Raw genomic sequence first — 13740 nt, forward strand, 5'->3', positions numbered from 1 at the left:
CATCTTTGGTAGATCGATTCCCACGGTCACAGAGTTTTCAGGCAAGAAGACTGACCAAAGAAGTGCCTTCGACTCGAATTTTCAGCAAGTTTTTCTCGTTGATTCAGCACCCTCTTTAAAATTTGTATGCAATAAATACGCCGATGGTGTAGTTTGTATTACTGTGTGCGTTCTGTCCAGAATTCCCTTTTTTTGATTCACTTGTGTAAACAAAGTGAGTCTATGTTATAACCCTCTGTGTGTGTGTGTTTGTGTGTGTGTGTGTGTGTGTGTGTGTGTGTCTGTCTGTCTGTGTGTCCATGGTAAACTTTAACATTGCCATTTTCTTTGGAAATACTTTGTCTGACAATACCAAATTTAGCTTAAAAATAGTAGGAAAAAAATCTTCACAGTCATAACTAATAATAGGTTGTAAGTCTCCCGAATTAAACCGTGTTTCCGGAATATTAACGATTTATTTCGTTGAGGCTATTTCCGGATTCCGAAAACACCATTTTACAGCTTCCCAGTTTCCGGAACGTAGGCTATGCTTGGTAAGAAGACGGCATGACCTTGGTTTTCTTGTTCGCAATTAAAAGGAAAGGAATACGAATTCTGTACAGAATGCATACAACTACACTAAATACACCATCGACATGTTTACAGCATATGAATATTCTAATGCGGACACTGAATTAACTAGAATGAATATAAAAGAAAAACTGAATCAACCGTTTCACTGAGTTTCGGTCAGCCTTGTCTAGGCTGGTCTGTGCAAATCTTGTGTTTTCTTGTTCGCAATTAGAAGAACAGAAAATAATACAAATTCTGGGCAGAACACACGCAGTGACACAAAGTACATCATCAACGTGTTTACTGCATATGAATATTCTAAAATAGATACTGAATAAACAAGAATGAACATGAAAGAGAAACTGAATCGACCATGTCGCAGTTTCCCCGGCGAACGTTACTAAACTTGTCGAACATCTATCCAGATCCAGAGAAAACAGCTAAATGTTGCAGTGTGCTTGAGGCGATGGCAACGTCTCCTTTACCGCGGACTTTAAAGAATTCTTAAATGCCTGAGATATACCAAAATAACATGATTTAAACAGCTTTATCACTTTGAATACCGGAATCCATCTATAACGCTTAAAAAAGGTGTTTTAACGTTAATATTTGAATGTCATTGGTATATCCACAATAGTGGTGTGACTCACACAATATCTTTCCATCCAAACATGCTGGGTTCGAATCTGCTCTCGGGCCTTTTTTTTTTTTAACCCGAAGCTTTACAATAACAAATACAAAAAACATCTTAACGAATTAAAATTTTTTTTACATGTATCACAAGTGAGTCTTGAAGGCCTTGCCTCTCTTGTTTTTTGGGTTTTTTTTAAACTGCGGACAAGAAATAGAATGTTTTAAAACTACACCCAGATGTTGATATTGACAACACAAACGTTGTCCAGCAAAGAATCAAGAACGACCCAAAAACATCCTCCAAGTCCAGAGGCTAAACGAACTAATACATTCACAATCTGTAAAAACGGCTTAATCCGATAGACTTACAACCTACAATTAGTATGAGTGAATTTGTTGTATATGTTAGTCCAAATTTGGTATTGACAAAGTATTTCCAGACACAATGAATCAAAATTTGTTGAAATATCACACACACACACACACACACACACACACACACACACACATCACCGAATCAGGGTTACAACACAGACACATTGTTTACACAAGTAAGCCAAAAAGCACCAAGCGCTGACTGCTGATAAGCGTGCATGCAACCATGTGATTGTGAGTGTTCCCCATGCATCCTTTTCCGATTCCGGTCCTTAGCTTGACACGAAGTCAAAACCACAATGAGGAAATAGATCATGTTTGCAATGAAGACAACTTCTCCCAAGAGAGGGAGAAAGAGGCAGGCAGAGATACAGATACGAATACGAATACGAAATGGTTTATTCAGATTTAGGCCTCAGCCCCTAACTGAATGGGTAAGTCATAATTATATCAATCAGTCACACAAACACTTTTCAAAAACACACTGCTTAACATTTACACTTCAGATGCTTATTCTATTTGACAATTTATGTTGATATTGTAGTCTAAGTTAGCAATACGCAATCACTTTAAGGCATTGTAAATGTATAACGCCACATTGCATAATACAGTTTCGTTTCCGGATGAGATAAGTAAATTGAATCTAAAGCGGCATGGATTAAACTTAGGCTGGATATGTTTCAACCTTTAGTCACGTAAACATGCGCAACGAAACATAAAGTGAATTTTCTTCTTCTGATTGATGACATAAACGACACAACACTTTCTCAGCTCTTCTTTCGCTGTATCTAAAACGATGGCAGGCAATGTCTGATACACCAAGTCTAACTCTGGTCAAGGCACATTTTACATATCTATTATTTTCATTTCAGTCTATGGCTCCACATTATTTGTCAACTTAAAACATCTTATATTCAACAAATCTGTCACTACTCTGAATGTGGTTATGCCAGTCCTGCCATCAACAATCATACAGACAGATAGAGACAGCGAGAGACGGAGACAGAGAGAGACAAAGACAGACAGACAGGCATAGATAAAACGTCTGTCAGCAGCAACTGTTTCAGGTCACCTGACAGATTTGCTACAACAGGGACAGGTTTGGCTTGCACAATGACAATCCTTCCGATTTTACTGTGTGGGCTGTTGTGCTGTGGGGAGAGAAAGAGGAGGGGAAGGGGTGGTGGGGAGGGACAGGGGAACAGAGAGAAAGAGTGAGAATGGGGGAGACACTGATGATTCACAGGTGTCAGCATTGTACAGCCCAAGAACTAGTGGATAAATTTCAGATCTCAATATAGACGAGCAGAAAACACTTCGTGTGGTGGGCGGGGTTGGGGGGGGGGGGGAGGGGTGTGTGTTTGGGGGGCCGGGTATGGAGGTTAGGTAGGTGGATACGTACATACGTACGTAGTAGGCAGGTATGCATGCGCGCGCGCGTGTGTGTGTGTGTGTGTGTGTGTTTGTGCGCGTGTTTGTGTTGAATTTGTGTTTTGTTTTTATGGGAGATGGGGGGTACGTACGTATGTATGGATGTATGAATGTATGTTTGTGTGTACATGTGTCTATGTAAGCGAGTGTGTGTGTGTGTGTGTGTGTGTGTGTGTGTGTGTGTGTGTGAGCGCGTGTGTGTGTGTGTGTGATTGTGTGTGTGCGCGTGCGTGCGAGTGTGTGTTTAAGTCTCTTTTCTGTCATTTCATGACTCAACAAACCCACTCCAAAAAATCGGACAATGCAACTTAGTATCCCGGTTCACACCTCGTGAACTGAAGCCTCAAGCAAAAAAGCTTAGAATCATAGGTATACCAAATACACATACTTTTAAAACATATTTAACACAGACCACATACTATATTATTACGGTACGAAACGAAGCTTGAACATGCACATGTCAATACAAAAGATAAAAGGAAATGTAAAGGCAATCAGAGAGGAGAAATTGATAACTGAACACGAATGAACACACTTCAAAGCCAAACATCAGTAGCTTCAAACTACTGTTCATACTGAGAGGGAAAAAGAACACTGAGCATCTCTTCTGAATAAATATTGCAAGGAAAAAGAAATACTGGATCGGCTTGTCGCCTGGGGCACTACTGACTGAATGTGAATTTTCAAAAGCTGAAGCGATTTTCACACACACACACACACAACACCACACACACTCGCGCAGCATCAGCAGCTCTGATGCTGAGAAACACACCACTAGTGACCTTCAACACAGCCGCAACAAGACTCCAATCAAACATCAGTGTAGCCGACCAGTATTACACGAACCAATATTGCAATTTGTGGAAAAATGGTCATTTCAAAACAGTCTCAAAACTCTTGATGTGCTGGAAACAAGGGATATTGTATTGCATCATACTGAATCGCATTGTATTGCACTACTTTTTGTTACAAAATATTTTCTGTGTGAAATTCGGGCTGCTCTCCCCGGGATGAGTGCGTCTTCGCCACACCACAACGCCATCCATATATTTACACATTTTTTCCTGTCTGCAAGTTTATCCATTTTACTATCAGAGTGGAATTTTCTTCAGAATTTTGCCATGGAGAACTCATTGTTTCCGTGGGTTATGTCATTTTGCGTGCTCGAAGTGCATGCTTTACGCGGGACATTGGATTATCATCTCATCCTAATGACTAGCATCCAGACCACCACACAAGGTCTTGTGAAGGGGTGAGTTTTAAAAAAAAATCAGTCTGTACATGGGACTCTAACTCGATGTTGCATTTACCTGCGAATTTTGTCCTCGAGGCAGCCCTTGTCGTGTGTGAGAGCGGCCAAGGTGTCGTCCTGTGCGTCAAGCTGGGTCTGCAGTTTGCTGTTCTCTTGGAGCAGGCGTTTGTTGCAGTGTCGCAGTTCTTCTTCCACTTCCCTGTCCAGGTCCTGCCCTCCCTCACTGTCCGTCACACGTCAACGTTTCGAACCTCTCTCTCCCTGTCTCCACCCATACTGTCCAACTTTCTTTACCTGCTCTCCCACATCCACTCCCCTTTTGTTCGTGTGCGCTTTTGTAATAGTGTTGTTGTAAGTGCGTGCATGTTTGCATGTGCGCGCGCTGTGTCTGTTTTGGAGACGATTTCTTTTTTGTCGTTCTGTTTTCATTCACTTGTAACAGATGGGTAGGCCTTCCAAAACCAGACACAGACTAACAGACACAAGTACTCGTCATTTTCTTTATTGCATAGTCGTTTCTTAAATAATTGAACAGTCGTATACCAGCACTAATTTGCTTTCCCCAGTACTATTTTGTTTGTATTACATTTACAATATACATACAATTCGTATGCTGCAATGGACAAAAAAATGAACAGACAAAAACAAGTGTACTTAATGCATTTCTTTATTGTAAGGTTTAGATGTGAATGTTGAGATCATAAGACAAAAATGCACACAAACAAGTACACAAACATCTCTCTCTCTCTCCCTCCCTCCCTCCATCTTCTCTTTCAAAGTTGCTAACGTTTACATAAACATTCAATTCCATTCAATGACGCAACATACGACACTGTTGTGAGAACATAATAATTATGTTTTACCTGTCAGTAACTGACAACATACTCACAGTTCCATCTGTTCACAGCTATCGTCAACAGAAGTGGGTTCCGTTTGTACATCACCGAATCCTGATGTCTCTTTGAATAAACAGGAAAAAAAATATTGTGAGGAATGTCAAACGCAGGCACGCTCGTGCAAGCAAGCACACACGCACACATACACACAACACAAAAACCTCGTAAATATAGTTATAGTCCCCAAAGTCCCTTCCTCCTGAAGAAAACAACCAACCAGTCATATACCTTTCAAATAAGGTGAAGATGAGTTGGCCAAATGTGTGTTTGACAATGACTTCTCGTCCATTAAACCGACCGCAGGATCAGCTGAGCTATGGTCGCTGTAACGAAGAAAGAAAGAAAGAATGAACAACCAAATTTATGGATATGATTTTTTTTTAAGTAAAGCAATTTCTTTAATGTCTTTAACGTAGACTATTATCTTAAAACCAGACGCAGCCTGTCTTGTTATCTACATTTCATAAAAACACAGTTGGACTCTGAAATACAGGCGTTTTTTTCTGCAAGCCACGTAAATGAAGCTCTCTCTCTCTCCCGCCCTCTCTCTCTCTCTCTCTCTCTCTCTCACATACACACCCACACCTGAGCTGGGTCCTCAGCTGTTCAATCCAGGTGTGCATACCATGTCGATACGTGACCAGATCCAGTTCACGGTTCTGTCCTTCTGGGTCCAAACACAAGGCTAGCTTCTGAACTGCCTCTCTGTGCTGCGAGAGATAATGAATGAGTGATCAATGGTTTGTTCTTACTGGCCCGAAACGACACCCTGATTTAACTGACAGTCTTTCAGGTCCAAATATAGAGCTTAGTCACCAAAAAGCTGCATCGCTCATCTGACCAGGGTATGAAGGGGAAACATCCATGCCCTTTGGCAATGAATTTAAATGTGTGTGTGTGTGTGTGTGTGGTGTGTGTGTGTGTGTGTGTGTGTGTGATGGCTGAAGTTTTTATTTCTCTATGTTCTATGGATGATGTCATGATGGAGAACTATCTTACTTCCCATCGGAGCGATGATAAAGTCCTTACTCAACATGATGAGACTGCACGTGCACCTGACATCAGCAGAAGAAGAAAGGAGGGGGAATAGTCAGAAGTGCAAAACGAATATCGGAATTCTGTGACAATTTGAGAAGGCAGAAGCGAAATGCTTAGCCCATAAGCAAAATATTGTTTACAACGTCCTTGAGCGGGAACAATTGGAACAAATTCGTTTAAATGAAAAGCATATAATTATTTGCTTTTTCTCCATGTGTAGTGACGTTTGACGTTATTTTAATGGACCTTTCAACATTATTTCGCTGTAGAGTTGAGTTTAACATTATTTCGGTTTCTCTTTGGTTTAAACTGACGTGCAGTCAGCCCTGAACTGGCCCAATAGCGGTCGGCTCAGCTATAAACATGATTTGATCTGATTTCCATGCCGTGTTTTGAGCCTCTGGCGGCCTTTCCGATTGACTGGCTATGAACAAGATGAACTTGTTTTCTTCACTAAACAGCTGTATTGATGTGGCTCAACAATGCAATTTTTTCTTCTCCTTTTGCATCCGATCCGTGGGGTGCAACTTCCACACTGACTCGTATCTACGAGTAGGCTTTTGCATATATTACCGTTCTTACCCTGTCATTCAGGCAGCCACATTCTGTTCTCAGAGGAGTGTATGCTGGGTACATCAATGGTTCTTCTTCTTCTTCTTCTGCTTTCGTGGGCTGCAACTCCCACGTTCACTCGTATGTACACGAGTGGGCTTTTACGAGTATGACCGTTTTTACCCCACCTTGTAGGCAGCCATACTCCGCTTTCGGGGATGTGCATGCTAAGTATGTTCTTGCTTCCATAACCCACCGAACGCTGACATGGATTACAGGATCTTTAACGTGCGTATTTGATATTCTGCTTGCATATACACACAAAGGGCGTTCAGGCACTAGGTCTGCACATTATGTTGACCTGGGAGATCATAAAAATCTCCACCTTTTACCTTACCCACCAGGCGCCGTCACCGAGATTCGAACCCGGGACCATCAGATTTAAAGTCTAACGCTTTAACCACTCGGCTATTGTAACCGTTCATTAATGTTTCAATATCCCACCAAACGCGATCTTTACGTGATTATTTGACCATCAACTGCACAAAGGACACACAGGTTTTAGTAGCTGCCCGTATTATGACCTGGGAAATCGGAAATAATATCTTTGTTATTATTTCAGTTGTTACTCCAACACGAACCCAGCCAAAGTCAACTCTATAACTATTCGGATACAGCGCCCGTCAGACACACACACACACACACACACACACACACACACACACACAGTTGTCTCAAAAGACCTTACCTCTCACACTACAACAGAATATTAAAACAAGCACTTGTTTTGTGCGTACGTAAGATGTCGCTAAAAACATTTATCTACTTTTTTCAATAAATAGTGCAAACAAAACAATCCACATTTGCTTTTCACACGAAGACCAACAAATGAAACAGGTATAATGTAGTATAGTATAAATAGTATATATATGTGTGTGTGAAAGGTTGTCACTGAATATACTGGGCGATTAACGTTCTCGGACTAAAACACAACACAAAAATACGAAATTGAAAAAGATGTCAAAAATCAGATTAAGAAACCCCACCTGCATCCCAGTATATGAAGAATAAAATCAGATAGAAAAAAATGCACATGCATCCCAGTATGTGGAGAATCGAGCGATAGGGGAATAGCCCAAGTTACGACTTTTTCCAAAAACAAAGAGAAAGAACCAGGCATAAAAACTGACAATGAGACAAAGTGAAAAATACGCAAAGTGTAAGAGACATAAAGGGATAGAGGGGAGAAAGAGAGAGAGAGACAGAGACAGACAGACAGAGGCTGAGAGATTGGGAAAGAGAGAGGGTGCGCGTGCGTGCGTGTGTGCGTGCGTGAGTGTGCGTGCGTGTACGCGTGTGTGTGTGTGCGTGTGTGCGCGCGCTTGGCCAAACAAGAAAGAAAATTAAGGGAGCTTCCAGTTCTTCCTGAGAAGAGAGAGGGTGGGCAGAAAAGGAAGTGAACAAGAGACAGACACTGAGGGAAACAAATTTTTTGCAAGGCATAAAGAGAGGGAGGGGTGGTTAATAGCCAATAATTCTGATGGCCTATAAAAACACGAAACGGTACAGTCTTGTCTACCGTCACAACCACCACCTGATCAATTATAATCATCGAGGAAGTAATTCTGAAGAGGAAGTGTACTGTTCAGCTGTGCCAAGCACACCATGCCATACTGACATTTGGTATTCATATACATCCGCCCCTCCCCCTTGCCCCCCTCCCCACGCACTCTTCAATACACGCGCGTTTATGCACGCACAAATGCACACACGATCGAGCACACACCCACATGTTCTCTCTTTCATGCTTTGACGCCTGTTTTGGTTTGTCGGTCAGTACGCGCGGGCCTGTGTGTGTGTGTGTGTGCGCGTGCGTGTGTGTGCACGTGCGTGTGTATATGCGTATACCCGCTTGCATGTGTGCACAAGTGCTCTGCGCAAGCAGACGTGTCACATGCACAGCGCAATGAGACGCAAACAGAAGAGTCGACATACCTGTACATCGGATCCTGTCATTTTGTGCAGGTAAGTGATCAGTGCTGACACCGGCACACGACCCGTGTTCTGCTCATCGCACGTGTGGAACAGAATGTCAATCAAGTCCGTTTCGGACAGCAACTGGCTGACGATCACGTTCTCCATGCTGGCGCTGTCGCCGCGTGTGTGTGTCCACAATGATTTTGACAGTTCACTTTACCAGCACATGCGCTGGATCGAACTGCAATGAATTGAAAATTTGGCTGATGGAAGCATGCCCGTGCCATGGATGAATACAATGCACACACACACACACACACACACACATCCACGTACACACATTTGTATTCGCACTCACACACACTCCCACACGCGCGCCTCCATGTACAAATGCACAGGGACAAAATAAACAAACATTCATGCATTCGCAAAACAGACAAACTGCTGAATTGTTCCAAGGCGGTAGGCCTACATACACTGAGGCGCACATTAGGTCGCGCGCGCGCACACACACACACACATATACACAAATAAATTCTTTTTAAAATTGCAATATTTTACACAGAAATCTAATGGTAGGCTCATGGATTTATAACTATCAATCTCGGTGATTTTACTTCAACTAGATTTTGTTAGACCAAAGAGAGTGAGAGAGGTGAAGAGGGTGGGGGGGCGGGGAGGGGGGGAGGGCGATGGGGGAGACAGAAACGGAGACACAAAGAGAGAGAGAGACAGAGGGGGAGAGATTGGGAGAGACATAAAAAGACACACAGGGACAAAGTGATTGAGAAAGTGAAAATAGGACAATTATGCATGATGCCTGGGGTATTTTCTATTAATTTAGAGAGGAAAAAAAACGAATGTGAGGGAAGGGGGTAGAGTCAGTGAGAGAGAGAGAGACTGAGAGAAAAGAGAGAGAGGGAAAGACAGATTTTGTTAACCCTCTCGTCATGATCATCATAACCCGCGGTGAATAGAATTACAATTAACAAAAATGTTATTTTGTGATTTTCGTCTCCTTCGGTCTGTTTAGTTTATACGCGAGTTACACAAACGCGTATTTGTCCATGTTCACATCGGTTCTGTTAGAACTGTATGGAGACTTGTGTTTCAACAACCACCGATACAGTAATTCAGGACGCTAAAAAGTAAAATAGGACTTTACCATCCAATCTTGTATGCATATTTGGCACTTGCAGTAAAGTTTACCTGATGCCTCTTACGAACTTACAGATCTACAATATGCCTTAATATTTTTTTTCGATTTGGGTCTACATACGCTCGTCCACCCGGCTCATGTTTTTAAGCATCTGTTAGAATTGATCCAGATAAAAAAAAAGAAAAAAAAAAGGATCCCATCAACTCATTTCAAATTCAACTGGATCTAAAACTGAATCAAACGCGCGAATATTTTTGTTGTTGTTTTTTTCTCGTTTGATTATACCTGCTTGATTGATACCTTTTGTTGATAAAATACAAAAAAACAAAACAAAACAAACAAAAAAAACCGCATTACCCTATTTACCTGAAACTCCTGTCAGCACAGATCTCGACAAATGTGGACAATGTCCGACTGGTGGCTTAAGTGTCGTCTGCCAACATGCCGTAAATCACAACGATCTTTTACGACATCATCATTTTGTGGGTTCAAGGACTTTTTTAACCATAATTTCATCAGTTACAGACACATATCATGGAAAACATTAGCTGCGATTCATACTTTGCGTTCTTCATTTCAAATGCAGAGGTGAGGATTTGGCAGGTGGGTGATGGTCTGTTGCTTGAAAAAAGAAAGTGAGACGGTGAACTGGGCATGCGCGAGCACACATTCGCGCACACACACATGCACACACAGAGAACTTAGATAAAATTTCATACAATGATATATCCGGTCCTAAATAGATACATAAATACATACATGTATTATAGATACATTTATACAACTTTCAGCTCTCGTCTCCTCCATTTCATCCACATCTGTATAAATCATATGATAGGCGTTTGCTGAGAAGGGTATATAGCCTTGTGAATTCTTTCGCCTTGCACACAAGGTTATATTTTGACATTTCACAACATCTGTGTGATTCGACATTAATAATAATAATAATGGATACTTATATAACACACTATCCAGGAATCTCCTCTAGGTGCTTTACAAAACGCTTTTATTAACATAAAACATTACATCAATGTTACATACACACACCGAAATGTGACAACACACACACACACACACACACACACACACACACACAATGCATACATACATTTTAACATATATGTGTATCTAACAGCTACCCCAACACATACGCTCGCATAGGCAGGAACAAACTTACATAAACACACGCACACACAATACACATTCATATACATGCATGTAGTTATGTACACATACATATGTATACACACATAGTCAAGCACAGCTAGCGCAAAGGAAGTGGACCTACCACAATTGAACTTATTGCTGAGGGAAAAGGTAAGTTTTGAGACGAGATTTAAAAGATGCGAGGGAATCAGAATGACGGAGGTTATCAGGGAGATTGTTCCACGTCTTTGGCGATTGAAAAGAAAACGATCTGTGTCCATAGGTCTTACTTCTGACATGAGGTATACTGAGAAGTCGAGTATCAGAGGAAGAACGGAGCTGGCGAGACGGGGTATAGATATGGAGGAGTTCAGAAAGATACTTGGGGCCAGATCCGTTGACTGCAGAAAAGGTCAGAGTGGATAGCTTATAGTCTATTCGATCAGAAACCGGCAACCAGTGGAGAGACTGAGAGAGAAACATGGTCAAATTTAGAAGCTCTGCAAATGAGTCTGGCAGCGTTGTTCTGAATTCGTTGGAGTCTGTCTAACAGATATTTGGGAAGGCCGGCCAAAAGAGGGTTGCAGTAATCCAATCTTGAGAGAACCAGAGAGCATACAAGTGTCTTGGTTGCATCGGTTGAGAGATAGTGGCGGATAGAGCTGATTCTACGGTTATCATAATTTCAGTCTTATCATCATTTAGTTGCAGCTTGTTGAGAGTCATCCAGTCCTTTAGGCCAGCAATGCACTCCTGTGTTTGAGTCACCAGTGCATCAATTTCAGCTATGGAAGCCGACTGATAAAGTTGTGTGGCATCAGCAAAGCTCTCATGCGACATCGCATGATGACTGATGACATCCGACACAGGAGCCGCATACAGCACGAAAAGAACAGGACCAAGGACGGACCCCTGATGGACACCATATTTTAAGGCAGATACTCTAGAGTATCTACCATTTACACACACTTTCTGTGTACGATCTGAATAGGTAAGACGTGATCAATGCTAGTGCAGTGTCACGAATACCAAAGGAAGTTTTAAGTCTGTTCAAGAGGATAGAGTGGTCGATAGTGTCAAAAGCTGCTGACAAATCTAAGAGAGCGAGAACAGATATCTTATCCTCATCAAATCCCGAAAGCAAATCATTCACTATTCTAAGAAGCGCCGTTTCGCAACTATGACCCCGTCTATAAGCTGACTGGTGGGAAATAAGTAAACCATTTTGTTCCAAATGAGCTAGGAGCTGAGACAATATGATCTTTTCTAGCAGTTTTGATAAAAATGACAGATTAGAGACAGGTCGATAATTTTTCAAACAATTATGATCCAAAGATGGTTTCTTGATGAGTGGACGTACAACAGCAGATTTGAAGCTTTCAGGGAAACAACCAGACAGTAAGGAAGAATTGATGACATGAGTAATATGTGGCAGTAGAACATCAATACATTCAACCAACAAAGAAGACGGACAGGGTCAAGCTCACAGGATTCCGGACAAGCGCTCAGACGCACTTTCTTCACAAAATCTTCGGTAACCGGTTGGAAACAACGTAAAACAGGACCACTGTACACGCGTTCTTTAACGGGTGAAGAAGGAGACACAACAGAGTCAAGCTTCTCACGGCCTGACTAAGCGCGTTGGGTTACGCTGCTGGTCAGGCATCTGCTTGGCAGATGTGGTGTAGCGTATATGGATTTGTCCGAACGCAGTGACGCCTCCTTGAGCTACTGAAACTGAAACTGAAACTCTCACGAATGCATGGTATTTTGCCGGTGAAGAAGTCAGAAAACTTGTGAGGGAGTTCCTGCACTGAAAATGTTGTAGGGAGAGGAGTGTTTTTCATTTTACCTAGTAGATTGTTCGTAGCATTCACAGAGCAAAACATTTTGTCCATGAATGAACATCGAAAAAAAATCATTAACTTATTGAGATACAAGGGTTAATTTTCAATATGATAATACTTATGATAGTAATAAGAAGAAGAACAATAACAAATAATAAAGAACAAGAAAAAAAGGAAATATTGACAGTGATACCAAAAATTAATGTCACATCATGGTATGTATTCATGATGACAAAGCTTCAAGGAGCACCAGAGTTTTTATAAAGTGTTATTAAAGGATCAATGTAATTATGTTACTAATTACCTGTGGCAGCTTACTTCTTTTATTAAAATGAATGTACAAACATGTCAAAATTTGCAGTATATTCATTTCTGATATTGTTATAAATTCTATCAAACATGCATCATTCATATAATGTATTATGATGATAGTTTTCATTTTACTCAATGTTCTGTTACCAACACAGAGTATGGTAGCCATTGTTTAACAAAATCACAGTAATTCATTTCCATTATGTGTACATGCTTGTCTAACTTATACTTGAGGTCAAGCAGGAATGCTTGCAGAGTTTGTTTTATTTGATTGATTCTATTCCTATGTATAAAAAAAAAGTTGCCCATAATAACATTAAATCTACCCTTGTGAATTTAATGAGAACGTATATTGTAGCATATAGCTTGTACATACGTAAGTTAGTGTGTGTGTGTGTGTGTGTGTGTGTGTGTGTGTGTGTGTGTGTGTGTGTGTGTGTGTGCGTGCGTGCGTGCGTGCGTGCGTGCGTGCGTGTGTGTGTGTGTGTGTGTGTGTGTGTGTGTGTGTGTGTGTGTCCCTGTGTGTCTGTCTGTGTCTGTGTGTTCGCGCTTGTGCACCCGTGTCGACTT

The 13740-nt window shown here is 41.4% G+C and overlaps 2 protein-coding genes across 2 annotated transcripts in view; both read right to left on the minus strand.

Moving 5' to 3' along the window:
* LOC143298288 (uncharacterized) overlaps positions 1-5203 on the minus strand; it is a 62814-nt gene extending 57611 nt beyond the window's left edge. The window contains exons 1-2 of the mRNA XM_076611107.1: positions 5133-5203; positions 4302-4466 (exon numbers count right to left, since the gene is read on the minus strand). Of these exons, the coding sequence (XP_076467222.1) occupies positions 4302-4466; positions 5133-5140 (173 nt within the window). The 5' untranslated portion in view covers positions 5141-5203. The remainder of the gene's footprint in view (positions 1-4301; positions 4467-5132) is intronic.
* A 156-nt stretch (positions 5204-5359) lies between these two features.
* Positions 5360-8941, minus strand: LOC143298289 (protein KASH5-like). Its single transcript, XM_076611108.1, has 3 exons — positions 8725-8941; positions 5725-5849; positions 5360-5462 (listed from the first exon to the last, which is right to left on the minus strand). Exons 1-3 carry the CDS (start codon positions 8869-8871, stop codon positions 5360-5362), a joined length of 375 nt encoding a protein of 124 aa, XP_076467223.1. The 5' UTR covers positions 8872-8941.
* Between the last annotated feature and the right edge of the window lie 4799 nt (positions 8942-13740).

The sequence above is a fragment of the Babylonia areolata genome, chromosome 23 (genome assembly GCF_041734735.1).
Source record: "Babylonia areolata isolate BAREFJ2019XMU chromosome 23, ASM4173473v1, whole genome shotgun sequence".
In the NCBI taxonomy this organism is placed as follows: Eukaryota; Metazoa; Mollusca; class Gastropoda; order Neogastropoda; family Buccinidae; genus Babylonia; species Babylonia areolata.